The sequence below is a fragment of the Oryzias latipes genome, chromosome 15 (assembly GCF_002234675.1).
Source record: "Oryzias latipes chromosome 15, ASM223467v1".
NCBI classification, from domain to species: domain Eukaryota; kingdom Metazoa; phylum Chordata; class Actinopteri; order Beloniformes; family Adrianichthyidae; genus Oryzias; species Oryzias latipes.
This window is the reverse complement of record NC_019873.2, coordinates 16,400,175-16,427,554: the sequence shown is the minus strand read 5'-3', so window position 1 is coordinate 16,427,554 and position 27,380 is coordinate 16,400,175. Positions and strand designations below refer to the sequence as shown.

The 27,380-nt window shown below is 40.9% G+C and overlaps 2 protein-coding genes across 3 annotated transcripts in view; both read right to left on the bottom strand.

Annotated features, from left to right (window-relative positions):
* The window catches only part of lrpprc (leucine rich pentatricopeptide repeat containing), a 53,227-nt gene extending 28,824 nt beyond the window's left edge, over window positions 1-24,403 (bottom strand). Inside the window, exons 1-23 of the mRNA XM_011484310.3 lie at window positions 24,199-24,403; window positions 23,329-23,531; window positions 23,127-23,249; window positions 22,747-22,868; window positions 22,569-22,627; window positions 22,299-22,385; window positions 22,099-22,225; window positions 21,856-22,000; window positions 20,852-21,003; window positions 20,546-20,651; window positions 20,325-20,432; window positions 13,433-13,551; window positions 13,264-13,354; window positions 12,281-12,350; window positions 10,701-10,728; window positions 10,417-10,474; window positions 9,369-9,475; window positions 8,346-8,423; window positions 8,149-8,220; window positions 7,858-7,971; window positions 7,613-7,743; window positions 7,236-7,321; window positions 2,260-2,467 (exon numbers count right to left, since the gene is read on the bottom strand). Of these exons, the coding sequence (XP_011482612.1) occupies window positions 2,260-2,467; window positions 7,236-7,321; window positions 7,613-7,743; window positions 7,858-7,971; window positions 8,149-8,220; window positions 8,346-8,423; window positions 9,369-9,475; window positions 10,417-10,474; window positions 10,701-10,728; window positions 12,281-12,350; window positions 13,264-13,354; window positions 13,433-13,551; window positions 20,325-20,432; window positions 20,546-20,651; window positions 20,852-21,003; window positions 21,856-22,000; window positions 22,099-22,225; window positions 22,299-22,385; window positions 22,569-22,627; window positions 22,747-22,868; window positions 23,127-23,249; window positions 23,329-23,531; window positions 24,199-24,365 (2,561 nt within the window). The 5' untranslated portion in view covers window positions 24,366-24,403. The remainder of the gene's footprint in view (window positions 1-2,259; window positions 2,468-7,235; window positions 7,322-7,612; window positions 7,744-7,857; window positions 7,972-8,148; window positions 8,221-8,345; window positions 8,424-9,368; window positions 9,476-10,416; window positions 10,475-10,700; window positions 10,729-12,280; window positions 12,351-13,263; window positions 13,355-13,432; window positions 13,552-20,324; window positions 20,433-20,545; window positions 20,652-20,851; window positions 21,004-21,855; window positions 22,001-22,098; window positions 22,226-22,298; window positions 22,386-22,568; window positions 22,628-22,746; window positions 22,869-23,126; window positions 23,250-23,328; window positions 23,532-24,198) is intronic.
* A 432-nt stretch (window positions 24,404-24,835) lies between these two features.
* On the bottom strand, window positions 24,836-27,004 carry znhit2 (zinc finger HIT-type containing 2). 2 transcript variants are annotated; one of them, XM_004077294.3, is made up of 2 exons: window positions 26,894-27,004; window positions 24,836-26,665 (listed from the first exon to the last, which is right to left on the bottom strand). In XM_004077294.3, exon 2 carries the CDS (start codon window positions 26,605-26,607, stop codon window positions 24,901-24,903), a length of 1,707 nt encoding a protein of 568 aa, XP_004077342.1. In that variant the 5' UTR covers window positions 26,608-26,665; window positions 26,894-27,004; the 3' UTR covers window positions 24,836-24,900. The 2 variants fall into 2 exon arrangements, with proteins under 2 accessions (XP_004077342.1, XP_011482611.1); XM_011484309.3 differs by having other exon boundaries at window positions 26,890-26,983.
* Window positions 27,005-27,380: the final 376 nt, after the last annotated feature.

The window sequence follows — 27,380 nt, the reverse complement described above, 5'->3', positions numbered from 1 at the left end:
TTAAACCTGAGAACCTACATCTAGAACACTTATTACTAACTTTTTCACAAATTCAAAAGTTTAAAAAAAACAAACTTTTTTTTTAAATCTTGAAATAAATAAGGATTCTGAGGGGAACATTGAGCCAAAATGTCAGGCTTAGAAAACCTTCCATCTTTGTTTATGTAGGCTGAGGCATTCGGCAGGCAGTTCCTGCTAATGAGTAGAATATATTCATTAAAAAGACAAGTTATATTAACATTTTTAACAGTAAAAGCAAAAATTCAGGCAATTAAAAAAAAATAGGCTGAGTTTTTATGCTTCTATTCACCCAAAAAAGACAACTAAGGTTTGTTTCTGCAAATGTTTTAGACAGAAGACCTAGACTGTAATAATGAAGTCGAAGAAACAAAATGTGATGGAAGCAAATTAAAAAAAACAAAATTATACATTAATGCTCTAAACGTGTTACCTAAAGGTCCTTTTCTTAATGTTTTCTCTCGCAAACACTCGCGTGTAAAAGTACTCTAGGGACTATTATAGGAATGTTTCTCTGAGCAACTGTCTTCAGCTTTGTGCCCGCCTCCCTGCTCTTCATCATCGAGCTGCTGCCTTACCATACTTGTCCTGCCAGCTCCTCATTTTGTCGGACTCATTAGCATTTACTGTCACTAATCACTTTCTCGAGGATGGCAATCTGAGCTAGCTGCCATCTAGTGTTGTGGCAGGTTAGCACACACAACGCTGAGCGGATGGGCCTGAAGGCTAGCGGGGCGGCGCGCGTGATGGGCTGTCAAGGGCTAATCTGGCAGAGAAGTGTTCATTAAGTCATTAGCGCTGACGCAGCGATGAGATGCAAGTAGTGATGTGATGCCTGCTTTGTCCTCTTTTATAGCTTCAATCCATCCTGCCTCCCCTCCTGTATGAGGAGGCAGAAAAGAATAGATAAAGGCAGAAAGATTCAGGATTACTACTATCAGATTTAACATCTCAATCAGCTTTCTGCTATGGGAAATGAGCATTTCTACAAGATTTATCATTGGAGAGCCACTCTGATCATCTTTTGAGCCATTTTAAAAACGTCCCCACGGCTTTTAATTATGATTATGCCGTTTTTCGCCTAAATAAAAAAGAACTGTCATTTTTCAGGACAAAGTTTATGAGGAGTTTATGCTGAGTGTGGGTCTTTAACTACATTTTCATTATCTAAAAAGCAAATAATCTAGTGGATGAGCTCCATAGGATTTTTGGGAAAGACTAGCTGTGCAGAACTAACAAGTGTTTCTTCATCACCATGTTTTGCAGCAGCATCAGTTGGAGGCAGCACAACTGGCACTTGATTTGTGAGCAAGGCTGTGTAAGCTGCTGTGTGCATTTCTGATTTGGAGGCTGTTCATGACCCAGGAGTAAATTAGCCTGCTAATCTCACACAGGCAGCGATTAACGAGTGAACCTGGAAACTGTCGAGGCCACAGACACAACACAACACAGGCGGCGGCCGGGGAGCACCTGTGTGTTTGTATATAAGCATCATTTGCAAAAGGTCTACCTCCGGTGTGGCGTATACACAAAAGGTAAACTGTATAAAAGCATTTTGGGTGTGTGTGTTTGGTGACAGGCCCCCCAAGAGCGCAATGTGTGTACGATAAATCCAGCAATTAGCGCTCTATACATAATTAACATGCTAATGAGTTGATTTAGTTAAAAGCTGCTCAGAAAAAAAAAAGGATACACACACGAACATACACATGCTGAATAAAGTGTAAAGGTGGGGCAACACCAGTGACCCCCACAGCGGATGTTTGCCAGTGTTCATTTACATACTGGCATGATGGGAAGAAGCAATGCTGGCCGTCTCTCGCCACACACGCATACACACACACATTAAAATCTCTGAGAATAGCAGTGGGTGTTTCAGGGGAATCAAGGGTGGGGGCCTCATGGGAGAGGTTGCAGCTGGCGCATCCTCAAACAAAAAGCCTGGCGGTAACAAACATACACATCCCAACATAAACGAGCAATTTCCACATCCTCTCTCTTTCTGGTTTGCTGACCCGGAATCTAACCTCAGCTATGATCATAGGGAGGGATGAGTGACTCATTGAGATACACACACACACACACCTGGCAGCAGGCTTTGGCAGATGAGGACACAAATCGGTGAGCAAAAGTGCTGGCTGCTTCGTAGAAAATTCAAGGCAGAAAAATCAAACGAAGCACAAAATGATTAAACATGGCCGGTGTTCGGATTTTTACCATTTCAAACACTGGTAGTTTTACCTGTTCAGGTGGGCAGTGACTATGGGTGAACAGAGATTGGCGGTGGGTTTGGCCAGTCCAAGTGAGAAGATGGTGTCCAGCAATCGTCGGACGGCGGGGATGTTGCCCTTAGCAGCGACATCGTTGAGCATGTGAAAGATCGTGGTGATGTTGGCGTCATTCAGCACCACCTCCTTCTCTTTCATCTCCTTCAGGATATCTACCGCCTCTGTGAAATAATGACAGTGTTTCACTAAGGTGAGAGGTGGATTTTCCATTAAGAGCAATGACCTGAGATTGATTTAAAGGTACACAGAATAAGGGACACAACACAGGACAACAGGAAAGAGAGATAAAGCAGAGACACGAGGCAAAAAAAGAGGTGGGCAGAGCTTGGCTGAATGAAGAGCGGGGTGTGCGAATATGATAAAAGGCCCCTTTAGCTAATTCCATGTGGGGAAAACAAACCCATATTAAAACAGCATTTTGCACTCAGCAGGGATGCAAATCCAACCCGGTATAATGCCAACTCTGTGCTAATTGCTACTTGCGGTTTTCTAAACGAGACTACAATTACCAGACCCCTACAATGGAGGCCAGCTTTTTGCTGTGGCCGTGTGGAAAGCACTTGGGGGGCTAAATTATAGGTATGTGGCAACAAGGGCCCGTCATGGCCCCAGCAAGACCTCGGTAAGCGGGCTGAGGGGTGGATCAGTTTGGTCAAATCCAAGCTGGTAATGGAGGGCTTTTTGCTGGTTCAAGCGCCCATCTGGACAACAGTGGGGCCAAAACGGTGAAAAGAGAGACTGATGTGTGCGCATATGTGCGGTATCAGCGTAAAGCAATTAAGATGCGTTTAATGTCTATTTAGACAGCTGTTAATGGACTGTTAGCGATATAGCCGCTATCCATCACAGAGCCTAATCTATATGGCATGGCAAAACAGAAGGGAGAAGATGGGCGAGCCATAGACTCTGAATATGCCCAAATATTCCACATTATTACTTCAATTGTAGAGTATTCCTGACATTTGCTTTAATTTTTATTTTTTATTTTATTGGCTTTTTGCATTTAGAAAAAGAAAAATGGATAAACGAGCTAAAGCAAACAACTGTTGATAAAACGAGGCCTTCACCTCCGTGCCTGTTAATGCAACAACAAAACGTCTCATACGACAGTATCACTCACATCGGGCCCATGACATTTATAAACACTTGGTGGTTGAGAAACAGTGCCACTGCTGAGTGCTTTGGCATCCTAATTTTAGTCTGTGTCACCATCAGTCCTCCTCTTTGTGCCAGTCGTTATGGCAATGGGAACCAAAGGTTGTCACAGATTTAATAGGACATGGAGTGGAAGGATGGAGGAGGAATGACTAGAACTCAAAGACATTCCTATTAGGAACGATGTCTGAGACAAGACAACAGCAAAAGGGTTTATATTGTCAAAGGAGTCATTTCGGCTTCCTGAGGGAGAGTTTAACTTCAAACACTAATAGGAAAGAAAGCTAATTTTGACAGTAATGAAATATGCAGAACCTGTTATTATACTGCTGTACTTTTGTCTTCACCCATCATTCCTGCTTCACATTTACTCTCCACAAGATGCTGTGGTTTTGGCTCACAAAGAACCCTTCTGATATGTCATTTAAGAGGTCTCGAAGTAAGGAATTTGGCCTTTTAACATAACCACAGTAACATGTCTAACACCCCATTTTAACTTATTTTTGATATTGACCTGTATCCAGAAATGGTTTTGCTTTATAAAGATCATGTAGAAGATATGCTGTGCGGGCCCAAGCTTCCTGCTGTACTTCATTCTAATTTAGCCACTTGTAGTCCACTAGGTCCATATACGTCTTTGTTTTCCTCGTCTGAGCTGGCACCTGGCTCAAACCTGTACTTCAGGTGCTCCTTGTAATATTTAAACTGTGTTCTTCTGAGTTTTGTAAGCAATAACTCATTATTTCTAGGGCATACAAAATTACAAGGACATTGATTTTAAAAGAGTTATTTTGGATTTAGCTGAAAATAGAATCCTGATGTTAACAAAAAGTCAAAATATCCATTTAAATTTGTGGTAAAGGAAATCAGTTCAGGGTTTTATGTTTTATTTACCCACAAGCTGAAATCTGTGCATTGTCTAAAATTCTGACTTCTTTGTTTCTACTTGAAGAACGAAAAGCCCAAAGTCTCTGCATACACCCCAAACCTATAAAGAAAAAGCTGAGCGTGGCTTGTGCCACCAGCATAAACGATGCGTCTAATAATCTGATCTGCTGTCAAGGCTGTACCGCTTTTGATTTAATAGATCCTCCCCCAAGTCTCCCGCTCCTCACACCTCAATCCATTTGTCTACCTGTGCCTAAGCCCATCTTTGCTTGACAGACCTGTTAATCACAGGGACCAGTGACTTGGAGCTGATCTGCCCAAATGGAGCTAAACTAGCTAACATCCTTCCACCCAACATCCAATCCCACCCCCCCCTGCGGCGTTTTGCCGCCATCTCCCCCTTTATCTATCCATTGAGCCAGTATGCATATCCATCAGTGCAGCCGAGCATCATGGCCAGCACAGCGAGCCAGACCCCGCACACATCAGGAGATGGAGAGGCAGACAGGCCAGGTAAACAAACATCACACAGTCCAGTGGTTCATCTAATGTTCCATGGCTTGAATGCAACTGATGTCTCTTTCCAGAGATGCATACGGCACTAACGATGAGTTCAGGACCATCTACAGCCAAGCTGTGTTTACAAAAGTGGGAGAAACAGGAGAAGAGGAGCAAGGGCAGGTCAAAGAGACACATGTTGATAGAGGAGGGGTATATCTAATAAAGCGGAAGGGAAGAGGCAACAGTGGGTCAAAGTTGTGTTTTGACTCTTGAAGTCCACATTGATTTATGTAGCTGGTTCAACAAGTGAGATGATTGATTCCTAAATTATTCTAGTTTCTAAGAAAAGCATAGCACTATAGTAAGCTTTAGCAAAAAAGCAGGAGAAAGACATGCAACAAAAACAATCCTTTTCGGTCAATGTTCTGAAACTGTCTGACTTAGCTTCTCTAAAAATGTCTGCTAAAGGTCTCCAAAGGTCTGTCATGGTAACATCTATGTGAAGAAGACATACACACTTTTTCAGCAAAAATCTCACTCTAGGAACACAGTTTCTCTTGTTACACATTAGTGGTTTAGTCCATGAGATAAAATCCAACCTATCAACATCTAATTTAAAAATGAAAACAAATACCATACTGCTATTACTTATCTGTGGACATTAGTGATATTTTTGGCTTATCTAAAGATAAAAAAAGAAAAAGAAAGTCTTGTTTTACATGTCATTATTCATTTAATAAGAATATAGATCAATAAAAATTAACAGTTAAACTTAAATGAGAAAGCCTAACACATGCAAATATCAGAGTTATAAAGAATTATGGTGAAAACAGTGACTACAATAATGTTTAATAGATGAAAAGAGGCTCAAATCAAAGCAGCTTGTTTGATAAAGAGGTGAAACGAGGTTGAAAAGAAAAAAAAAACAGTCGCAACTTGTGAGGAATGGAATGAAATGAAATGTCGGGAACTATGATCTTCAGCTGGGTCTGGTGTGCGCTGAGGCCAAAGTCTGGGTGGGACAGGCTAGCATAAAGGTTAGCCATGTGTTCTAATGTGGCTGACAAGCATTGCCTCCATATGTACACTCTGGCTAATGGCAGATGTGTTAGCGCCGCCTATGCACACCACAACACAGACACACAGACGGACACACCAACCGTTGTGACACCAAATGCCTTTTGCTTGAATTCACATGCAAATCGGTGTGTGTGTGTAGGTGTGTGTGTGTGTGTGTGTAGGTGTGTGTAATGCTCAAGCACTTCTGCGGACATGATCTGCCATTAGCACCAAGGCGGATTTCAATAATTCTGGAAAAATACACACAGTCCTGTAATTTTCCTCCTCTCTCATTTCACTTTGACATGTGTGTGTCGTTGTGGGGGTGGGTGGGGGCAAGAGTGACAGGCTTTGCAAGAGATGGGGGGGATAGGGTTGGACAGAGAGACTGACTGAAATGGAAAGCGAGGGTGACGTGAAGAGAGAGGTGAGACAAGGACAGACAAGCGAGCCGATGGTAATTGCTGAAGGAAACCCACCATAGAATTCTGAAAATGTTGTTTGAGGAAGAGGGGACGGAAAGCTGACGGAGTCGACGGTGCACGCAGATGAAAGCTGAACACACATTCACACTCAGATTCAAGCTGATCTTTTGTCATGGAAGCTTGGGAGTGTTACGGGGATCAATGAGCAGCAAATCAGAATCATTTGTGGCTGAAAAATTCCACCAAAAATACAACAAGTATTTTTCAAACCCTGAAGAAAACATGAAGTTTAGCATTAATCTAGATAAGAGGGTGTGATGTAAAATAAACTTGACAAATACACATCTGTTCAGAGGTTTATAGAAGAAACATTTATCTATGAATATTTGAAAGAACCACTCTGATGAAAATTGTGTTTTTGGTGTTTTTAAGTTGTTATGTAAATATATTAAGAAAATTAAAAATGGCAGTAAATGCTGTTTGAAAAGCAGCTCCCTGCTCCGAGCTGTCAGCAGTAGGGAGGGAAGAGGGGCGGAGTTGCTCCGTGCAAACAGTCCCACTTATAACTCAGAGACAAAACTCTAATGAACTACTGCCGCTCTGCAGAAACTATGTCCTAGAAAACGACAGTTTTTTTTATTTTGGCTAAAATCAGCATAATCATAATTAAAAGACCACTGGGAACGCTTTGAAAATGATTAAAAAAAATGATCGGAGTGGGACTTTAACATTGGAGTCAGTGGAAGTTTTCATTTTGAAGTTGGTTAAGGGGAAGGAGCTGAAGGTTTGTTCGCAAAGGTTTTATTGCTTCCATTATGAGCCAAAAAGATGTAACATGGAAGTTTTTAGTGAAACTTTAGTGCCCTTTTGAGCTGAGTTAGTTCCAGCCCAAAGAACTTACCCTCCAACCTGTCATTTGCAGCGAGGGTCTTGACCAGTGCGATGTATTTACTGCCATCCAGTGCTACTGAAGAGTCCTTTCGGCTCCTGAAAGCAGAGATGGACAGAGGCAGACCTGATTAATGTATTCCACTAAGAATAATGCAGCTCATCTATTATATGTTCTCAGAATTCAATCTGATGCTGGAACCAGGTGGTGAGTCAGGAGGAGGAAACAGGGGGAGGAGGAAGGGGAGAGTTTCCCGTGTTTCAGCAAGTCAACAGAGCGGCTGGAACCCGCATTAACGTCTCCCCTAATACCACTCAAGTTAAACTTTAATGGCCTTCTACTGGCCACAGCGCTGCCTCGTGCGAGCGTGTGTATCACACCACACTCACATCTCCCTCTTCAGGTTGAGCGCCTCGTCGACATTGTTGTGGCGACAGCACAGGTTGATGAGGGTCGCGTAGCTGCCGGCTGTCATCTCCTCGTCGTGCTGCTGCTTCAGCTCGAGGGCGCGCTGCAGGTTCTGTTCAAACAACTGAAGTCTCAGGAAAAAAACAAACTAGCGAGCACAAAAAGCAACAAATCTGCAGGAGTGGAAGGAGAAGGTCTTATGGGAGCAAGCTTAAACAAATCTTACCTCCTCAGCACTCAGAGCCTGAATGAGCTGTTTGAGAACGATGCCTAATGGTTTGTTCTCCGCCTTCAGTTCAGCCAATTTATTTTCAAGCGCCAACACCTTTTCCTCAGAGCCCTGTACGACACAGATGCTCAACAAACATGTCCAACCAACACAAAACTTCTTATATGTGTGCACTCATCACTCCCTAATGTTATCAGAAAATAAAATCCATAAAAATGACGTAAAAACAAACAAACCTACGTTAGACAGATTTCAGGCGATTACTGTAGGTGTTGTTTTACTACTTACTGTTACACGAGAACCAAACAGCATAAAGTCAGTGGACGCCTTTTCTTTGGGGTCCACTAGAGCGACCACATCCTAACACACACAGGCAATAATTAGAGAAGTGAGGAAACATCTTTAGAGCGGCAACTGCAAAACATTTCAAATGGGGAAATCATAAACTTTATTCAACAGGAATTTTAATTAGTAAAGTTTTGTACCTTGATGAGTTCTGGGGCGTGATAAGACTCTAGAAGGTTCTTTATTCCTCTGTAGATGTTTAAGGGAATTGTGATATTCTGTTCAGAAAAAAAAGGTGAAAGAAAAGAAGTTGTAAGCTGTATGTTGCACTTGGACCAAAAGCAGAGGGTTTAAACAGCAGCCAAAAGCCTTAAAATAATCTTAAAGGATTATGAACACTTAATCTCTGATCTCAAAGTCTTTGGGTAAAACTTTGTGATAGCGGAAAACAAACATTTTCCACATCGATTTACTAAAACTGTTGGCTGCTCCGTAATTCTGGGAAGGTAAAAAAACAAAGAATATTGGCCAATCTTTGTTCACCTTTGTTTTTGTTTTCAATAAAATCATTTTTTAGATTCGTAAATTTAAAAAAAGCACTCCTGACATTTTAAGACAACCACTTTTTATGAGAATGACCTCCATTCTAGATATCTGTAAAATAATCTGTATTATCTGTAATATTATAAGAAAGCATCAATAGACCCATGAGCTCCAGTGAGCTCAGCCTCTAGATGCATCGAGAATTTCATCACAATTTTCTGGTTATCATCAAGATAAAATGCAAATTTAAGCGCATTTTCCTCCACTAATCTTAAGCGATTAGTGGCGGGTTAATTCTTCGAGATAAGCAGCGGTTTGGAGCGGATGCTCCAGCCATGACCGCGGAAGAAGACGATGTAATGAGATTACATTAAAAAAAAAGTTGAAGTCAGATCTCAGGGCAACTGAAAACAGAAATTCATGGGAACATTTCTGATTTTTTTAAAGAATACTCTGAAACTGTTTTACCTTACTTGGACTTATTTGTACTTTCATGTAAATTAAATGTATTTGATAAAATCAGTTGGATGCATTGAGGATTCAAATGTGGCTATTATTATTATTTTGTTGGCACCAACTCTGAATGGTTTGGAGAGCCTGATCTGAACACACACCGCAGTGGTTTGTGAACAGGAACTGTGTGTGGGTTTGTTTGTGTCACACCTCATCGGCGTGCATACCTGGCTGTGCAGCTTATTGAGGAAACTGCGGAGTTTCTCCACCTGTGCGTGCACCTGGTCCTCTGCCATGTTGTCAAACAAATTGTAGAGGAAGTAGGAAGCAGCCTCTGGAAGAAGACACACATGCACACAGGGAAAAGCGGTTCCCGGATTAAATTTCATTTGCCACCACGTCAGTCACGGCAGCCTTTTGTGCATTCATACTCCTTTTTTCTGTAACCTCTGCAGAGTGTGAGGTTGTGTTGCTTTCCTGCTGACAGAAGCTGCTTTTGGGCTGCTGTTTGAGTGAATGTGCGGCTGCTGGCAGTGACAGCTTCCTCTTATTGCAGCGCTCACACACAGATGTCACACATGTCGAGAGATGTCGTCTAACAGGATGTGACATGGACAACAGTCTCCATCGCTCCCACCAGCACACACACACACATACACACACACACACACACACACACACACACACACACACACACACACACACACACACACACACACACACACACACACACACACACACACACACACACACACACTTGGGACTCCCTGACACATGCACAGACTTGGAGGGACATTAACGCTCGACACACACACACAAATCAAGAACAAAAAAGCTATCCAACACAAGCACACACTCTTTAACTACTCAGCGCTGTGTCAGCAACTGGGCTCCATTTCTTTTGCTGGAGAGAGCAGGTCTATCACTCACATTGCCCCACACACATACACACATATACACACACAGGAAGCCTGAGCAGAACTGCTATTGAGACTCAACTTAGATAAAAACACAGGATTTTCTCTTCATCTAACTTGACTCAATCTTGACTGATTTTTTTTCTAAGCGTACAAACTCCAAACCCTTTCATCCCCTTTATGAGTTCATCTGACATGTAAACAACATGCAGAGCCAGGACTAACTTATTCTCTATGAGTGGCAAAAGCACACTCATTTTGCCTGCACCCCCCCTTTTAAGTGCGCTCAGGTAAACTTTGAATGTCTCTGGAGGCAAGATGGGCGCACTTACACAAGTGTGTGCATGAGATTTCTTACCAGAAGGTTTGGAATTTCCTCTGGAGAAGCGCTCATCCTTGTAGAGCAACTCAGTGAGCTTTAAAACAAAAACAAAATAAATAAAAACTTAAACCACACAAGACAAGAAGGACACATGTTCTTGCAGGCCTTGTTTTTTATTGGGTTTTTTTTTGCATTTAAATTATTTTCTTTGCAGAAACATCTTCCCTAAACCTAAGATAAAGTGGATCATAAACAGGATTAAGATATTTAAATTTGACTTTAAAGAAAAAAATTAATTTAGGACAAATGTTCATTCTTACCTTTACCATGCTCTCCACATCAGTTGACCTGCAGGGGGCAGTAGAGGACAAGGCATGAGCTCTGATGGACAATCAGCAGAAGATCAAACAGGCTCCAAGGTAACAAAGTCTATGTTTAGCTACAATGCTTTTATGATCATGATCCTTCTAAATATACTCATTATTTTATAGAAATATAATCCATTAGATCCAACTTGAAATATAACTATTTTAAAGCTGTGTTTGTTTAATAGTAAATTAAGACTGGAATATTGATTTACAGTTTGATATTTTTTACATAAATTTCAATTTCTATAAAAGTTTTATGTTAAGCTGCCATGAATCTGATGTAAAAGACAAATCTTTACATTATGAAGGAGAAACTGATTTTTTTGTTTTTGTTCAAGATGAAACACACACTTTGTGTGAAACCGCAAAAGAATACATCTCTCTTTTCCTCAGTCCCACACAAACACACACTAAATGACAAAGTGTGACATTTCTGGCATTGTCAGCTCGTTGGTTGAAAAGGAGGAGAGAGCGCGACACACACAGAGAGGAAGAGGTCTTTAATGATTAAATTATCCCCTGACCTTGTCTTTGACAGGGCCAGGTCCCGCATGGTGATGACAAAGTGCTCGCAAACACACACACACACACACACACACACACACAAGTGACAAGTCCAATTATGACCCTGTCAGACAACCCAGCCATCACAAGTGAGCAGAAACCTCTGAATGTGTGCTAATGCCAGTGCAGTGAGTCCAATGAAAGAAAGGAAACTAATTCAGACAGAAAAAAAAGACCAAGAATTAATGGATCATCTGCCTGAAAACACTGAGTAAGAACTATGAAAAGCATATGCCAAAAAAGTCAACCTTACTTAACAAAGACTTTGGTGTTATTTGAAAAACCTCCATAAAACCAGCAGACATGTAAAGAAATAAACAGGATAATAAAATACTATTGTTTGTAAGAGAAAGTCACGTTTTTATTTTACCTAAAACTTTTCAGTTACCATTTTTGCTAAACTGAAAGATTAAAGTTAAGTTAAATTGCATATATTTTGCAGACAAGTCACCACTTTACCCCTTGACCCTCCTCTAGCATCGCTCATGGGTCCTAGAGTTTTTATGTGGCGGTGTGGTGACAAATTGTAAATATTCATAAATGCCCCTTCAACAAAAGCCCATGGGTCAGAGCTCGGACCTAAGGCTAACTCTGAATCTGTGTGTGTGTGTGTTTGTGTGTGAAACCAGAAAGTGGGTCTAGAAATGAGGGACAGTGCTGAGCATTTACTCATTTACATATCTTCCACGCTGCTTTGGGGTGAGAACTGAGGGCTGACGGCCTCCATATGCATGAGGCACCCATGTATGTATGGATGCGTCTGTGTGATGCAGCGTTTCTCCCAGCAGTTGCCCTCCTGCACCGACGGTGGGGACGGTGTGATAAGCTGCACATGTCGTTTTCATAACATATGCCACCGTGACCTCCATAAAGCTACGGGCCTCGCTAAAAACGCCAGCAAGGAGTTTTAAGGCCGAAGACGGAAAGTAAAATCATGCAGAACGCAAGAGAGAGAGGGAGAGACGTACTTTTTGAAGCCTGTGATGAGGCTGCTGCGGAAAGTACCGAGGTCCACCTTAGGGAAGGAGGGATCCGACACTACAATGGGAGAAAAGCAAATAAGTCAAAGCAAAAACTTCATGAAAAAAAGGCACAGAAAAAAAGTTTATATAGCTGAGAATACTGTGAGTGGAGCAAAATTAAAGAAAAGAAAAACCAACATTTAGTTATTCCACACAAAAAGATAATAGCCTAGTTATAGTGCAAGTTACCTTAATTTGAAAAAATAAATAAAACAAAAAATAATCAGTATTAGGTTCTGTCCCCCCTAAGGTCTAAACCTGAAAATAAACAAGTAAAAGCACAAATATTTGGTCTACAACTGACACTATTAATTGATACATATATATACATATGGATATTTCCAAATATTTAACAAATGTTGATATAGGTTGATTAATGTCAAGGCACAACAACAAAAAACTTGAATGTCTCATCTAAAAGTTAAAATAAAGAGCCAATTTTGAGAATCTATGCTTTAAAAAATATTTACCGTATATATGATTTTTACAAATTGGGTAGCATCAATAGAGTTATTATCCACATACTATATTTAAATACTATTTTGACGCAAGATTAAAAAATAAGCTTTTTCATCTAGAAAATACAGATCTACATCAGTTTCAGTGAGCGGTGACGACTGGGAACAGATGAAAGACAGAAAACAGGAGGAGCAATCCATTATTTACCAGTCTTCTCTATCTCCTTCCTCTGCAAGTGGAGCCGCTTTTCGTTCTGGCTTTTTACGTATTCACACAGACTAATCTCTTAAAAGGTCTGATGAGCACAGACGAGTAAGAGGGCAAACGTGTGTGTATGTGTGCAAGTGGCAACGCTAGGCCAATTAGCCCGCAGGCAAAGCAGCAATTTTTACGATGACGGACGCTCGAGAAGCAGTCGAGATTCATTAGGCTGTGTGTGTGTGTGTGTGTGAGCGAGTGCGTGTCCTTACACGTGGTGTACAACTTGGCCAGGTTGTTCATAGCCATGGAGCGAACTTCTGAGCACAGGAATCCCTCAGAGTCCATAGACACGCCTGCCTCCTAAACGTGGAAAAGTCACATTTCTGTAGCGATAACTTTTTCAGAAACTTCAAAACACAAACCCAACCTGCCGCTTACTTTGAGAGCTTGTCGAGCGGTCTCCATGTCAGAGAAAACCGGGAGGATGTAGTTTGATAAAGTCTCAATATCCAGGGTGACGCCGAGCTTCTCCATCCCTTTGGCCACCTCCAGCACGCCTGTAGCACATACAGATACACATACGTGTAACTCTGCTTCCTTCAATTAAAAAATGTGAATGCAACAGGAATCAAAGAATGCCATGTGTGGTGATGAATGCACTTGAAAACTTCTGCAGCAATTGTATCAACAGCAATGATTAAACCATAGGCGTATATAACTGCACTGTACTGATAACCTTTGAGGTCACCCATAGTTTTCTGAAAAGCCGAAATAAAACCTGAAGTGGGACAGACCCATTAACACCTTTGATTAATTTAACAATGAGGCAAAAATAACCAGCTGGGAGTAATGGAAGATTTTGGTTGAATCCGCCCACTTGCTAATCAAAAACCACACTCCTGAAAGTGCATGAGATTGCATTCCAACAACAACCCAAACATCTGATCTTTTAATCCCGCCCTCTAGGCCATTTTATGAAGAGATGACAGCAAAATGCACAAACGATTTTTGAAACGAAATTGCAAATTAGCCTATTCATAGTGTCAAATCGGACTTTTTCAAATAGAAATAAAAAGGTGCTCCTTTCTAAAGCTACGTACACACCGGGCATTTGATGCAGGTTCAAGAACACCAGTTTAGCCCATGGTGTTCAAACAGAACAGGCAGGGAGGGGCTGCTTCTTTTTCTGTTCACAAGCGCATGTCCCTACCTATAGTTGGAAGAGGCTCAGTACAAAACGTTGAAGCAGAACAAATGTGAGGGGTCTTGCTCCAGGCTTTTTCTTTTTAACAGTTTTTTTTCCAATATATAAAACAGTTCAAATCGGGGTCCCTGATTGGTCAAAGTTCGACCTGCTTTAACTTGCAACGCAGCGTTCAATGGCTAATGGGTTTGTATGTAGAGCCCAAGAACAGTCTTAGAAATCTGCGCAGCTAAACATTCTGAACGCGGAAGCCTGAGACGCGCATTTACACATGTTTATATAGACTTTTCATTGGAAGTGGCCGCTTGAACATGCATTGCCAAGGCCGGTGTGAACGTAGCTTGACATCCAGTGGTCTTTTGAGTAACTGCAACATTTGGTCCTTCCAGGTTTACATCAAATTCCAAAACAGAAGATGCGGTCAACATGCGATCTGTAACTTACATGTGCAGCTCAAACACTCAGACCTCCATCCACCACATGTCATACGTTTATGGAAACAGTGAGCTCCGAGCAAAGCCATCATCTGCACTGCGGAAACATTTGCATTCTCTCTAAGCGGTGGGCATGTGTGCATCAACACACACTTTCCCTAAAAGTGGAATCTTGTTCTCCAGGAGGATCCTGACTAAGCCCAGGAGATGATGCATATGGAACAGGCACACACAGGACTGAAGGCCACACTGCCTGTGGTCACATGAGGAGTGATGGTGCACCTTTCTGCAGAACATCCAAAGACTTTGTTAACAGAAATATCAAAGTGGCCAACATTTGTTCTATATATGAGAAACCAATACACCTCACTCTGCAACAAACTATCTCAAAGTGCTTCCTTGAGTTAGACCCAGAAAAACTTCTGTGTATTCACAAGACACTCAATCTGTATTTTACCACCCCATGGGACTTGTGAGTTCACCTGGCAAGTGTAGCTCTACAGCTGAATAAAAGATGAGACTTTGGCTTTTATGCACCATTAAAACCCTGAGGTTGAGCTACATTATCCCAGGTACGGCTACCTGAACCACTCCATCCATCCATTCAAGCAGCCTTTCCCTCCCTCTATTACTCATTCATCTCCCCATCTCACTATCCATCTCTTCCCCCCTTTCAAGAAAACTGTAAACAGGCAATCTTTCCCTTTCTTCTCAATGGAGGATCCATCTACTCTACCATCCATCGCTTCATTCTTACCCTCAAGTCACTTTCATCCCACCTTTTTTTATGAAAGGAAAGACAACCTGCCTTCATCCTAAATAAACCATGATCAATTTCACTGTGAGCCTGGTGGATTCAAAACCAGTGAATGGAGAGCTGGAGGAAGAAAAGCATGAGCCAAACATTCCTCTTGTGCTTTTGGAGGTCTGGACATGAGCTTCTAAGCCCAAAAGCTTTTAACCTTTTGAACCAAAAGGTTGTTTCTTACTACTTTTAGCTCTTAACTGTTATTGCCTTCAGAAAAAAAGTAGATGTTTTAAAAGTTAGATGTTAATGCCGTGTTCTGCAAGCTTTAATGGTAAAAGAGCCATTTGGGCCTGTTTCTGACTGATCAAAACCAAACAGGAGCCACAGACAAATTTGATACCACTTTGCATTCTTTACATTGGTACTTTTATAGTAAATATGAATATTATTTCTTTTTGTGTTTGAATAAAAACATAAATATTAATAGAAACTAGCATTTTCTCAAAATTTGAAATTGTTTTTTACTTTTGACAGAAGCTTATATGACTTTCTTCCAAAACAAAAGGCTGACTGTGTCACACAAGATCAGCTACAGCTACTGTCCTCCCACAAAAAGTATTAAACACAAGACAAAAATGGCATTCTGTCATGTTATACCTTAAGTCTACTTTGGTGAGCTGTCATCATTTCACCCTGCTTATAACAGCTGTCATTCCTGAACATCCAGTAGAAAATGTGTATATTTATGCTTGAAACTCATAGAAAGTAACTAATCAGAGAAGATCAGCCTTTTCCAAAAGTCTAGCCTAAAATCTGTGCATTCTGGAGGAAGTAGGGCGAAAGGCCTCTTAACGTCAGCAGTGATGTAAAAACCTCTACTTAGTTTATCTTCTTGGTGCGCCTCAGCCATAAAACTGAAAGCATAACTGATCTGAATTAAATCAATGCTAATTTATAAACACTTTTTAAAAAAAAATATTATTATTTTATTTTCTTCAGCCAGAGAGCCGAGCAGGGAAGAAAAAATAGCTTATAAATCAAACCAAAACTTAACTTTGAAGATGCAACACTGACTCATCAAATCCATGCATTACGGTTTTAAGTACATTTGTTTTAGGTCTAGCATAGCTCCTCTGAAATCTTTCATCTTGAACATTTTCTAATTTTGTTAATAAAAATACTACTTTGTACACCCCGAGCGCAGCTAGTCTGCAGCACACCACGGAGAAGAATTTCCCCATAGTGGGATAAATAAAGTATCGATTATTATTACTAATTATTATTATTATTATTTAAACCACTAGTGATGGGAAAACTACTTGTCATAGTAGTAGAACAGAACAAAAATGCTTTTGAATGTAAATTTGGAAAACTATTTTTCTTACTCATTTTTCCTTAAAATGTAATATTGCTTCACTACCCTTCAACCTGCACATCATCTTTCTCTTTCCATTCACATTTGGTGAACTGGGAACTGAAAAAGTAAACTCTCTTCCAGGTTGGTCAGCATAAAAACCTGACACGCCAGCCAGGCGGGAAGTATCAAAGTAGAGAGTTAAGCATGGCAGTGGTCATAAGATATCATCATCAGATTCATGTCTCTAGGTTAACTGTCACAGAGGAGAAGTGAGGATGTGGAAAAGAGAAAAAAAGGAGTGGAGTGAACTGGTCGCTGTCATCTCCTCTTGTCTTTGGACATGAACACCTGTCAGTTTCCCTCTCCTCTTCAACACCATCTGTCTCTTCATGTGGGGAACTCTTAAGGTAGACTTTGTTGCTATAAGGCAACAGTAGATAAAAAAAACACACAGATTCGTCTGTTATAAAGTCCAAAAAAAGGCTTTTAAATCTCCAAAACTAAGCTCACTTTGATGGACAATTTAAGCAAAAGGGTTGGAGATCAACCAGACAAGAAACCCAAAGCATGTCAGATCAAAACGCACAAGGCCAGAAACATCCTTCCTCTGCACGCTCCCCTTCCTCCTCTTCATTCTTTCGTGGCTCTGCCGTGTCAGAAAGATAAAAGCCGGTTGTGTCACAAAGACTGACAAGCACCGACTAGCTGGCGGCAGGTGGCAACTACGACCGAGCATATGGTTTTGCTGAACCCGCCAAATCCACACCTCATCAAAATGTAAAGAGATTCCCCCCCTCCTTCTCACATCCCTATTCCAACCCTCAACACCCCCCGCGTTAGCTCCCCTCCAATTCCACAACTCCGTCCTCTCTGCCCGCTAGTGACACCTGTGGACAAAAAGTGACACGGCGCTTAATATTTCATTGGCCGTGCACAGTGGGGCGCGTAATCCAAAGTGAATTCCCTCAGAGCGCTCGCATTTACATGAAATCAAGTCACTCTGCATCAGTCACATCACCTGCTCTGGCCCCCAAAGCCCACTCCTCACACAAACACGGACATGTGGATACCTCCTGCCGCCAATGAAAGGGAGAGAGATCAGGAAGAGATAGGGAGAAAAGGAGGAGCTGCATCATTTATGGAGGCTGAGGCAAACACCGGTGAAAACAAGCAAGTGTGAGAAGAGGAGAAGCCCCCCCCCACCGCATCTTCCCTTTTATCTAACCTGTGATACCTAAATAGATGCGGCTTGATGATGTTGCTTTCTGGCGGTGCGGTTCGGGAACTGCTTCTGTTAGTGTGCTTGTGCATATTTTAAGGTTTGTTTAATTCTGTCCTTCAAGCTGCCAAGACAGGTGCTGATGATACATCTCACCGTTGGAATCTGTCTCAACTGTCTCAACCTCAGACTCGGCGTGCATCGCACCGACCATTTTCAACCACAGTGTCAGCTCTAGCTCTGTCAATTAGCTGACAGAAGAAAAATAAACATGATTTATTAATTCCACTAAAAACCCCAATGAGAAACGCAGAGGCTCAGCATAAATAAAGCTCTTAAAAACCAAACTGTGGGGACGTTTGACAGTAACCATTCACAACTCAACTGTGAGAGTGCAAACACTCCAGGTGTTGGCTCTCTGTGACTGAGATGATAACATGCAAAAACTCATCACTGATGAGAGAAAACACACTTTCTAATCATGAAATAGAACTTGGTGGTAGAAACATTTACATTTAAACCACTAAGCTGGGCTGTTTAGTTAAAAAAAATGGACAAACTTCAACACTGAAAGACCAAAAAGATCTCAACCCAGACACAAGTTAGGTTTGACAAAAGGTTGGAAGTAAACCAGTGAAGCAAAAATGGCCCCTGACCCCTGAGCCTCAGGCCTGCATGTTCATCCATACAGCTTAAGGGTTCATGAGACAGCGGTCACCCGGTCATCCATTCATAAAAACGCCTCACTTCTTTAGGCAGCTCTGGCAAAAGTTTGTGTCCGTCACTTTGCAAAGACTGCTGCATCATCAGGTTGAAACATTATTTATCCTAAAAAAACAGCAGACAAACAGAATCAAATCAAAAGCTATTAAAAAAAAAAAGCATTTAGGGTTTCCTCTAAAGCTCCCAGTGGTCTCTGAGATCAACTAACCAGGAGTCTAAAAGTACAAAGTGTTGAAAGATCAAGTAGAGAAGGAGTATGAACTTTAGGTCTGAGGGCACTTTCTGAAGGTCAATGCCCCCTTTGGGTTGCAGAAAATGGAAAGTTGTCTTTTGAATTTTGAGATCTATTCCAAGAGCCCTCCAGAGATGCACCGAGTGCACATTTGTGTGAGTGTGTCTGTTTCACTTCCTCCCGCTCTGACTCGCTCCCTTGCAGGGATCAGAGCCCTTTGGCCTCCCCTGCCCTGGCGAAATGAAATCTGTCCCAGTTGGACCACTCTATAGGTTATTAATATTTGAGAGAAACTCTCCTTTAAAAGCTCTTTCTGGTAAAGGGGATGTCATAATCCCCTCTACGCCTAAAAAAAACCTGCTAATATCATGTTCACCCGTAGAAACTGCTTCATTTTAGTCTGGATGCACAGACAGCTAATAGGTGTGTTTTATTCTCTGTTGGGTCTCCATAGCTGTAGTCGTCATTAGGGATTCAGCTAAAAGCTCCGTTTTGAGATGCATTCCACTTATACGAGCTATGTCCATCAAGGAGATAAGAAGCAAAAATACAAAAGTATTCAAGATGACAGACACTCTCCTCATACATACTCAGCAGAGCAGGAATTGCATCACAGAAGCATAAGGTCGGTTGTACTGCAGTGCGGGAGGTAAACCTAACCAAACCATGTGCTTGTGTCTCATCACGACACAGATCGCCATTTTGTTCCTACAAGTCCATCTTGAGAGCAGGCTGGAAACCCAAACTTGGTTGAGGGAATATTAAAACTGCCAGTTAAACTAAACAGATCTGTCATTTCAAAGTTCTTAGTACTGAAAACAAAATGCTTCTAGTACCAGTCCAACTCCCAATATGGGAATTTTCTTTTTTTCTTTTTTTAGAAATCCCAAGTCAACCTAGAAAAGTATATATTTTGTCCAGCAGATTCTCCAGGATGTACAGGATGCATGAAAAACTCCCAAGTAAATGCTTGTATAATTGATTATCGTACGCAAAGAACCAACACAGCTCTAAACATCGACAGGAACCTCAAAGGAAACTCTGTAGAACTCAGATCTATCAAACGTTTGGTTTCCCGCTCCATACTTTTGCTGTTTAGAAACAAAAATCAAAGGTGCTGGTGAAGAGAGAGCTGGAGATTTAAAAGCTGACTGTCAGCATCATTTTCATCCGATTGGTGGTCCATCACAAGTCTGAAAAAAAACGTCCATTTCCAACAGTTAAGGAGGAAATATTATGAAATGATTTTTCTTGTGCTCCAGGATTATAACTCAGGTAAAAAGACGTAAAGGATTTGGTGTGTCCCCATTTTAAATGTAAGCTTTGAAGAACAAATGCAGTCTGTTTTTATTATCTCTATAAGCAACAAAAATTGAATAGTTTCTGCCACTGTCCTTAAGTCTTTGTTCATACCTGCTATATTCTTCTCTTTCAGAGGCTGAGTGAGAAGAGGCCAGAAGTAGTGAGGCCTTATGGGTAAGTTCTGCTCCTTAAGTAGCCTCATCAGCTCTAAAGATGAACCTGCAGAACAGAAAAGACAAAAAAAACACCTAAATATTCATCTCTTAAATTAAGCATCTGCCTTAATTTAAATAATTGCATTCATTTTGTTTATCATAAGAAACAGAAGTTACCAATCTTTTTGGCCTCCAGGGAACAGGACAGGGCAAATGTGAGAGGTGCAGAATGCAGATTCAATTCCTGGAGCTCTTTGCAGTAGTGGAAGATCTTCTCCAATGACTGCCGGGCAAACAACAGTGAAATGATTGAATATGAGCATCTAAACCAGTGCTTTCCTAAATCTGAAGGTGGAAATGACTGTCAGCTAACATACACATGCATCACCTTCCCCATCTCTAAGGTACTCTACAGAGGCTCTGGAGAACCTTAGCAAGTTTCTATAGTAAAATGAAGACAGGACAGGCGTCCTTGTCACCTACAATGTCCATATTGATGCAGTGTCTGAGGAAAAAGTTGCCCAGGTTGGAGGTCTCGTTGCTGTCGGACTGTAATGAAGGGAACGTCTTTAGGATGCTGAAAGCTGTGTCCTCCTGGCCCTGAGTGATGAGGCTTAGACACAAGTTCATGGCATCTGCAGGGATAATAAGTGCAGATTTGAGGGGTGGAAAAACATTTTTTACAACTCAACTGCTCACATTTTCTTGGCATTTTGTTCCCCCTTTGAATAGCTACAATTATTGCCAGTTTTAGCAACAGCAAGGGTTGTTGACTTTCCTGAAGTTGTCAACTGCAATAATCTATGATTGACTATTTCCTACTTGGCATCTTATTTACCTACAACATGGAATGTTAATCAGCAGAAAGTTGTATATGCACAGTCAGCACGAGTGAATGTTTGTTTTTGCTTTGTCATTGTTTTTCTTTATATTGTTTCATTAAGCACAGGGAAAGAAGTGTGATGATTTGGGCTTGTTTAGCAGCTTTAGGATCTTGACAGCCTGCAGTCATTGAATCTCTCACACATTTATCATTTAATAAGAGAATTTCAGAAACTAACAGGAAAACCACCTTGCTTTACAGCTAAAACTTCATCCCGTTTGTTCTGAAATGAGTTTCCTAAAGTCTGGAACTTAAAATGTGTTGGTGAAGCCTTTAAAGTGAGCTGTGCATCAGCAAATGTGGATATTGATCCAGTTATGGAAATAATGAACTTTGCCCAAATAATGCTTTATTGGTTCAATTTCTTTAAACAAAAATACAACTGTTTAATTGAACTTAATATTATCCTATACCATGATTTAATACAGTAAATTTATTTTATTTTTGCCTGCTAAAAATAAATAAATAAATAAAAAGAGGTAGAACTTTTACCAAGTCTATTATAAAATAACATTTGTTTCAATGCTTTTCTTTCGTGTCACCAAATATTTTGTGAAACTCTGGTAGCAGTAAATGCTGAAACAGTGCAACTGGGCTCCCCTACCTGGCACATAACCCCTCTCATGTCTTAGACGTTCCACCATCTCTGGAATGAGCTCCTGATGTCCAGCTTTGGCCAGAGTGAAGATGACCTGCATGATGTCTCTGTCCATTAGACTGCAGTCTGCGCTTTCTGCCGCCTCCAGAGTCTGATTATTGTTGAGAAAGAAGAAAACAAACAACAAAATGAAGCGTTTGGAGGTTTTACACCAACACTAAAAACCCCGATGCATTTTCCAACACCCACCATTTTCAAACCGTCCAGGTCTCCCTTCTCAGCATACGCAGTGAGCAGTGACACATAAGTGTCAGGGGTCGGCTCTATCCCTGCTCCCCGCATCACAGGTAGGATGTTCTTTGCACTTTCCATGTCACTTCAGAGGTGAAAACAGTCACATGTTTAATATCTGACTTCACTTCCAGTGCTTTTGTTGAGAAGCCACTCACCCAGCGCGAGCATGCCCTGTCACCAGAGAACTGAACACAGCTTCTGTGATGGGTAGATCTTTACTTTTCATGAAACCCAGTATGGTGCTGTGAAAACATTAAAATGAAAAAAAAAAATAGCATTTTAAAATAAAAACTTTGCAACTAAATCATGAAAAATATGTCATAACAAGTATAGCCTAAAAAGCAGCTTGCATATGATTTACATATCAATAATGTTTTGGGAGGACACACACATATTTTGACAAACTGAACAGGAAGTTAACTTACCTGGCTCCCTCAATATCTCCCTTTTGGCAGTAGGCTGCAATCAGTCTCTGGTAGGTAACCTGTGAACACCAACAACACAAAATGAGAAACATTTAAGAACATTTTTAAAAAGGAGGCTTAATTAAGCGATTTGAATCTGAGAAAGCTGGCAATTGTCTAAACCCAAATTTGTACTTACTCTGTTAGGCTGCACATTCGCTGCTTCCATCTTAGCCAGGAAGTCAGTGGGAGAGAATCTGAAATCATTCTGCAGGTAAACCTTTAGCAAGGCGTTGTAATGACTAACATCATACGGTGCACCTGAGGAGGACGGCATTCAAAGAGTATAGTTAAACAAAAGTTGATTTAAGAGGGACTTAAGATAAAAACATCCACCACTTCATCCAGTTGACTAAAATACACCAACAATTCCACCTTTATGACACAAAAATCTAAACTTTGTGAAAAAAGAGCATTGGTCAAACTCTCTTAGACGTTTTGTCATAGAGAAATGGACATAAACTGAACTAATAGGATAAACTAGACAGCAATAAAGACTTCTAGGACTCCCTTTCATACCCAGCTCCTGCAGCTTCTCCCACACACGGTGTGCCAGCTCAGAGCGCTCCTCCAGAGGCATCTCAGGCAGCAAGGACCCACAGCTGCGCAGCAGCAGCAGAGCCTGGTTACCACTGGGATAACCTGTATGTAACAGGAATGAAACAAACCAAAAGATGGGATCAATCTGTTTGTCTCCATGTTTGATGACTGGCCTGCCAACCTGTCCTGCAGATGTCATGGAAGATGCGAAGCAGCAGAGTCTTGGTAATGCGTCCGGTCCTCCTCACAGAGCTTTCCAGTTTGGTCAGGGCCCAGTCGAACTGCTGGGCTTGCTTGGACTTAACTGCAATGCTGGCTTCGTTCTTCTGCTCTGTGGCCACAGCGTAGTTCCGAACGCAGACTGCTGCATACGGCCATGTAAAACTGATGATGCACAGGCATTAAAGCAGAGGTGAGGATGACAAAAAAAGTAAAAATAACTGAATACAAGCCTCCTGTTTCAGGATACTAGCAAACATCCTAACTGTCTGAGAGCTGCACGTGCAACATCCTACTGTTGTTGTTTAGCAAGAGGTGTCCTTTTGCACATAGGCTGTGACCTTGAAGGCAGCAAGCCCTATCAAACAAAGCCTAATATACCGTATATTGGCATTAACTTGGTCAAGTTTCCTTTTTAAGCTTTTTATCCTATATTAAGTAGTAGTTACCTTCATTATTACTTTAAATTGATGGAGAAAACTAGCATGCTATGATGATAATTAAAATGGACCCAATTAAAATCACAGTAAACCCCATTTTAGCTATTCTAACAGAATGTATAAACACTAAAGTAGGATTAAAACAGTTATAAGAGTTCACTACACATGATGGTCAGTTACACAACGTCTCACCCTGCCTAAAGTGGAAGCCATGATGCTTATTTAATGCTAACTGGGTAGCTAAAGTGTATTTATTTCACTGTACTATCCCACTCGATCAAACTCCGCATAACGAAAGCTGCAGTTTTGTCTTTGGCTGTCATTGAGGCTCAATGACATTACTGCTTCTTCTCGCGTGGATAAAGCTAAACCGCTAACGTGATGCTCCGTACCTGTCCAAAACAGGCTTAATCTGGCGAGAACAAACTCCAGTCCTCCTGCTAACAATCGCTCCACTGCAGAGGCGGGTAAGTGCTCCATTTCTTTTGGTCCCTGTGATCTGGAGGAAACCTGAAGGCGAAATCTTAAGTAACCGGGCTGATCTCAAGAGCGCTGCCATGTTTTCTGTAGCTGCGTAGAGGAAGATCCGCAACACGTGAGCGGAAATATCGCGAGAGTGTCTGTTATGACCAAGTTCCTGATCATTGCTCTGAAAAATGTTAACAGAAACGACTAATACTTCCACTAAGTCTTTTTTTTTTTCAAATTCAAATACTATCATTTGAATCAAATTTTCTTAAACGCTTTTATTTATAATCTGTTTTAATAAAATGTTGCTTTACATTTTCTTTGTGATAGGGTGATGCCTACAACTGTGGCCTCAAAAATCAGATGTTTATTCACGTAATATTGTTTTAAAAGCTTTGTATAGTTATATTCCTAATTTTCCAATGATTTCAACTTTTTATTACTTTAACTCTATGCATTTAAAACGTTTACATTTCTAAATGGAAAGAGGCTTTTTTAATTTAGTAATTGGACATCCAAAATTGCTGTTTTGAGTTTTAATTTTTTACACAAACACCAATATTCAATTTTCTGTAAACTTTATTACAAAACAGATCTTAAAATCAACACATTAAACAAAATATACATCAGTTTAGTTCCTCGATGAGCTCTGTGTCGTCTTTCTTTCCCTTTTCTTTTTTCCGATTTTCTTCAACAAAAGCCTTGGCTTGGTCCATGCAGTTTCTTAAACTCTCTCTTTTACTGTGCTCACTCCACAACTCAATGGCCAGCCTTTGAATCTGATGTTCATTCTCCAACACCCAGGCTTGATAGAACTCACACTTTTTAATAGCTTGAAAGAACTTCTGTCTCTTTGCAGCATCGTCTCCCTCTTTGGACAGAGTTTTTCTGGTATTTGAAAGAATCATGCGAAGCTGGTTTAATGCAGACAGGCAGTATCCTGTTGGATCTCGTTTGTTTTTGCCAGTCATGATATGGGCAACCGCTTCCACTGCCATAGCTGGAGCTAGAGGATCCTCTTTGTCAAGATACCCTCCTCCTAAGATGAGAGGCTGTACACAGTCTATAGCTTCTTGGACAGAGCTAAACACTTTACTTGAATGGAGGGCTTCAGACAGAGCAAGGATCATCTCACAGAACTCTAAAATCAGAGAATCAGTGTCTCCATTAAATCGGCAGAGAGTAAAGGCATAGCTATAAAGAGTATTCACTAGACTGTAGCAAACCAGAGGAGATGGATTTGCACACAGGGAACTTAACTTTGGAATTTTTGCAGAAACTGGAGGAACTCTAGCTGAACTTCCTTCGCTTTGACGTGTCTCTTTTTTGTTTCTCCTTTTATTTTTCAGCTTTGAAGTTGATTCTCTCGCTGGTTCGACTTCTTGAGATGTCTTGACTTTGTTATTGTCCCCCTGCAGATTTGTAACTGTAGTAGTTTCTCTCTCCAGTTTGCCCTCTTCTCCTTGAATCATCTCCACCAGTTCTTTATGTTCCTCCTCATGGTCCTCCCACCAAGGCTTCCACAGAGGAACCAGCCCCCAAAGTCTTCCATTCTTCATCAGACCCATAAATGACTCTCTCTCTTTACTGTTGAGAAGGTCCCACAGCTCGTCTTCCGATAGTTTATCGATATCCAGCCCTTTCAGTCGTTCTGTGAGGTCCAACTTCTCTTCTGCATCATCATCAGAGTCTCCAGACATTGGATCTGCTCCTCCAATCTCCTCAAGTTTTCTCAGAATGGCTTCAATCTCGGTTGAATTCTCTTCCTCCGACTGCTGAAGCTGTGCTAACTTGGACAAAAGTTCCATAACCTGAATTTTTTCTTCCTCCTCATCAGAGTTGTCTTTTACAATACCCTCTTCCTTTAGCACACGTTCCATCCCTCCTTCAGTCATTTCTCCCTTTTGTTGAATTCCCAACAAAATCTCTTGCATTCTCCTTCTTCCCTCACTTTCTGTCTTTCCCATTTTCTTCAGCTCCTGAAGAACAGACTCCTTGTAAAACTCCTCTGAACAGGAGGTGTGCTCCCGGCTCTGATAGCATGCCAACCCACAGTATTGGAGGTTACAACGAGGACAGGTATAACGAGAAGGTTTACATTTACAAAACGTACATGCTGTTATTGTGTTATTTTGAGCCTCCCCGTAGCAAATCTTGGCTGGAGAGAGAAACCCCTCTGTGTTGGATGCAGAGCCTCTAGACGGGAGGAGAATCCCATCTCTGGTCGTTGGTTCGGATTCTGTATCAGTCCATTCCTCCTTTGGATCGATGTTAGTCAGAAGACTCTCTACCGACGGGGGTAGTCTACGTCTAATTAGCGAATTCATCATCATAGATGGAAAACTGGTTCCAAGGAAGGCATGAAAGAGCAGAGTTTTCTGAAGCAGTCACCTGGGAACATAAACACGTTTTATTAGGGCTTTGATTCTTACTGAAAAGCTTAAACTAACGACAGCAACACGCTAACTCCAGACAAACTGACATTTACTGGACGATACAAACGCAAAAAAAAAACAATTTTTGTATTTTTAAATGTTACTAAATGGCATAAAAACACAATTTAAAGCCTTAAAATGAGTTATATTGTATTAATAAAGTAACCAAACAAGCTTTACCTACTTTAGCTAACAGCATTAGCATTAGCACTGTCACGGTAAGCTCACTGCCCCGGTCCACTTTTGTTTTCATCATCATCAAGCCGTCGAATGTTGATGACGTCAACATTCGTTTCTAATCTTTTATAAACAAAAACAAAAAAATTCAAATAGTTATTTCATAATTATTTTCATCTCAACAAAAACTGTAAGAAAATTTTATTTTTTTCCATTTAAGATATATTTGCTATTAACTTCATATCAGTTAAAAACAGTTAATTTGGTATTAACTTTTATTAAACTGCTATTAACTTTTCTGTGTTGCTATTGAATCTAAGATAGATAGATAGATAGATAGATAGATAGATAGATAGATAGATAGATAGATAGATAGATAGATAGATAGATAGATAGATAGATAGATAGATAGATAGATAGATAGATAGATAGATAGATAGATAGATAGATAGATAGATAGATAGATAGATAGATAGATAGATAGATAGATAGAT

Excerpts from the sequence above, each read along its gene's own strand:
- znhit2 (XM_004077294.3), bottom strand. The coding sequence starts at position 26,607 with ATGATGATGAATTCGCTAATTAGACGTAGACTACCCCCGTCGGTAGAG.